Genomic DNA, 2,557 nt, shown 5'->3' on the forward strand with positions numbered 1-2,557 from the left:
GTCATAATGCCGGCTGACCAGCTCAGAGGTCAGCTGGTGTCTGTGGGTGCTGCTGCTGTATTGATTCAATATTTCCATGGCTTCACCAACCATTTGTCCGCAGTGCTGCACACCTCTATTTATCAAGCATCCCCCCACACCAAATTCTTAGTTATCATTTAGATTTACACTTTTACCTGAACTTTACTAAACTTAAGGCTACCAATCACCTCCAGCAAACTATCTATAACCATATTCCTAAACATTTCCTTAAAATATATTATTATTTATTTATTTAGATGTTTCTTTTGCTCCTAATTTATATCATTGAGTGAAATACAGCGAGCCAGGAGATATAATACGATGGACTGTTTACTGCCTCAAGGCCTTCAAAAACCTTTTGAAAAAACGTCCTTCTCCAATACCACAATTTTAAAAACCTTTTTTTAAATACAAAAAATGTAATATATATTTTACTTTTATTTAAAATGATAACAGTTTTAAGTGCCCTCTAACGAAGGACCCCAAAGTGTGGCAACAATAGCAACAAACCTTTCTTTTTATTATCAATAATGAATATAAATCAGCACACAATATTAAACTGCCCTCATCCTTTCTTTCATTCTCTAATTAGGTCCTTCTCCCAGAAGCTTTTACTGTTCAGTGTGCACTCGCTTCTCTCTTCTCCCCGAGTCCTGGCGAGCGATGGCAGATGGTGTCTTCAGTGTGTTCAGTGCTGTCGCTCCACAGCGTTTCCTACCATATGAAGGAGCTGTGGTGAAACCCCAGGCTGACGACCGCTGCTACAGAGGTCGTCGGGCTAGCTAGCTGCTGGAATGTCCAGCCCACATTTCACTATCCGTGTAGCACACACAAAAGTGCTGGTTTTACTCAACTAGTTTATATATATCAATTTACACAGTAGGCTAATATATCAACAACAGCAATTCATATTTAAAATACATATTAGGAAATATATATTAGCCTCATGGTAGCCTACATTCAGTTTAATCCGAAGAGCTTATTTAAACAAATACATGAGAACACTACATATACAACTACTACTGTCCTCTAAATCCCGGTCAGACAATATGACCTAACATACCGAACCAAAGGACAGCACTCTCCCTTCATTCTTCATCACATGCTATAGGCCTACAGGAAGAGCCTTTACAACTTATTTTAGCTAATACAATTCCAGGTAGGCCTAGGCAGCAGCGGGTACAATTTGATGGATTAATAATAAAGCTGTACATTATAAAGAAAAATATATATTACAAATTATTCCTGGGGAAAAGACTTAAACCAACATAAACATTTTCTGCAAAACATGTTACCCAGTTAAAATCACAGGAAGTATGAAAACGAAAAGCAAAAAAAAGTTAAATATTACCTTTTTTATAACCATTACATTTAAATATGGTGTACATTATTCTTTCTGCCTGCAGTACTTGATATCACTAAATTTAAAACTCACCTTTATACTCATTGAAACATTCAGGCTGAAACTATTTCTGAGATTCATGCCTCTTTGGTTTCAGGGGAGATATGGAGCTTGTATTTTTTAAAGTAGCACCTCGCTTAAACCAGGAGAGACAGATGTCCTGGTTCTGGATCTCCAAACACCAACAAGTCATGTGTTTGGATTCCTTCAGTATTGGAAAAATGTCAACGTACAAACAAATAATAAATAAATCAAACTATTCTTCTGTTGTCGTCCCTTCTCGTCTCCCCTCCTCCCCCTCGTCTCCCCTCCTCCCCCTCGTCTCCCCTCCTCCCCCTCCCGTTTTAGTCTCTCCCCCTCCCCTAGTCGCCTCTTCATCCCAAAGTCTCTCCCCCTCCCCTAGTCTCCTCCTCCCCTTTTAGTCTCCCCCCTCTCCTACTCTCCCCCCTCCCCTAGTCTCCTTCCCCTCCCCTAGTCTCCCCCTCCCCTTTTAGTCTCTGCCCCTCCCCTAGTCTCCTCCCTCCTACAGTCTCCTCCCCCTACCCTAGTCTCCCCCCTCCCACACTTTCCTCCCCCTACCCTAGTATCCTCGCCCTCCCTTAGTTTCCCCTCTCCCACAGCCCCCCCCCCCCAGTCTCCCCCCAGCCCAGAGCTCGGAGCAGGAGGAGCTGCAGCATGGTGAGGAGGAGCAGGATCACACAAAGCTCTCCTCCATGTTGGAGCACAGCAGGAAGGAGTCCACCAGCCGGGGCTTGATGAGCTGCTGGTGGTCCGCAGGTTCGATGCCGTCTGGACACCCTGCCGCTAGCCGCCTGAGAGCAGCCTGAGGGGGAGAGAGACACACACATAAATACACACCTATATACACACACACACACACACACACACACACACACACACACTCACACACACACACACACACACACACACACACACACACACACACACACACACACACACACACACACACACACACACACACACACACACACGCATACAAACACAATAATACATACACAACACATAAATACACACACACAATAATACAAACGTACAAAATAAATCACAAACACAAATTCACACACACACAAACAAATAAATACACACAAACATGTACACGCACACACACACACA

General features: G+C 43.2%; 1 protein-coding gene across 1 annotated transcript in view; it reads right to left on the minus strand.

Annotated features, from left to right (window-relative positions):
- Positions 1 to 2,068: 2,068 nt before the first annotated feature.
- The window catches only part of LOC132464804 (protein inscuteable homolog), a 27,483-nt gene continuing 26,994 nt past the window's right edge, over positions 2,069 to 2,557 (minus strand). Inside the window, exon 12 of the mRNA XM_060061410.1 lies at positions 2,069 to 2,246. Within this exon, the coding sequence (XP_059917393.1) occupies positions 2,118 to 2,246 (129 nt within the window). The 3' untranslated portion in view covers positions 2,069 to 2,117. The remainder of the gene's footprint in view (positions 2,247 to 2,557) is intronic.

Source organism: Gadus macrocephalus, chromosome 9 (assembly GCF_031168955.1).
Source record: "Gadus macrocephalus chromosome 9, ASM3116895v1".
Taxonomy (NCBI): domain Eukaryota; kingdom Metazoa; phylum Chordata; class Actinopteri; order Gadiformes; family Gadidae; genus Gadus; species Gadus macrocephalus.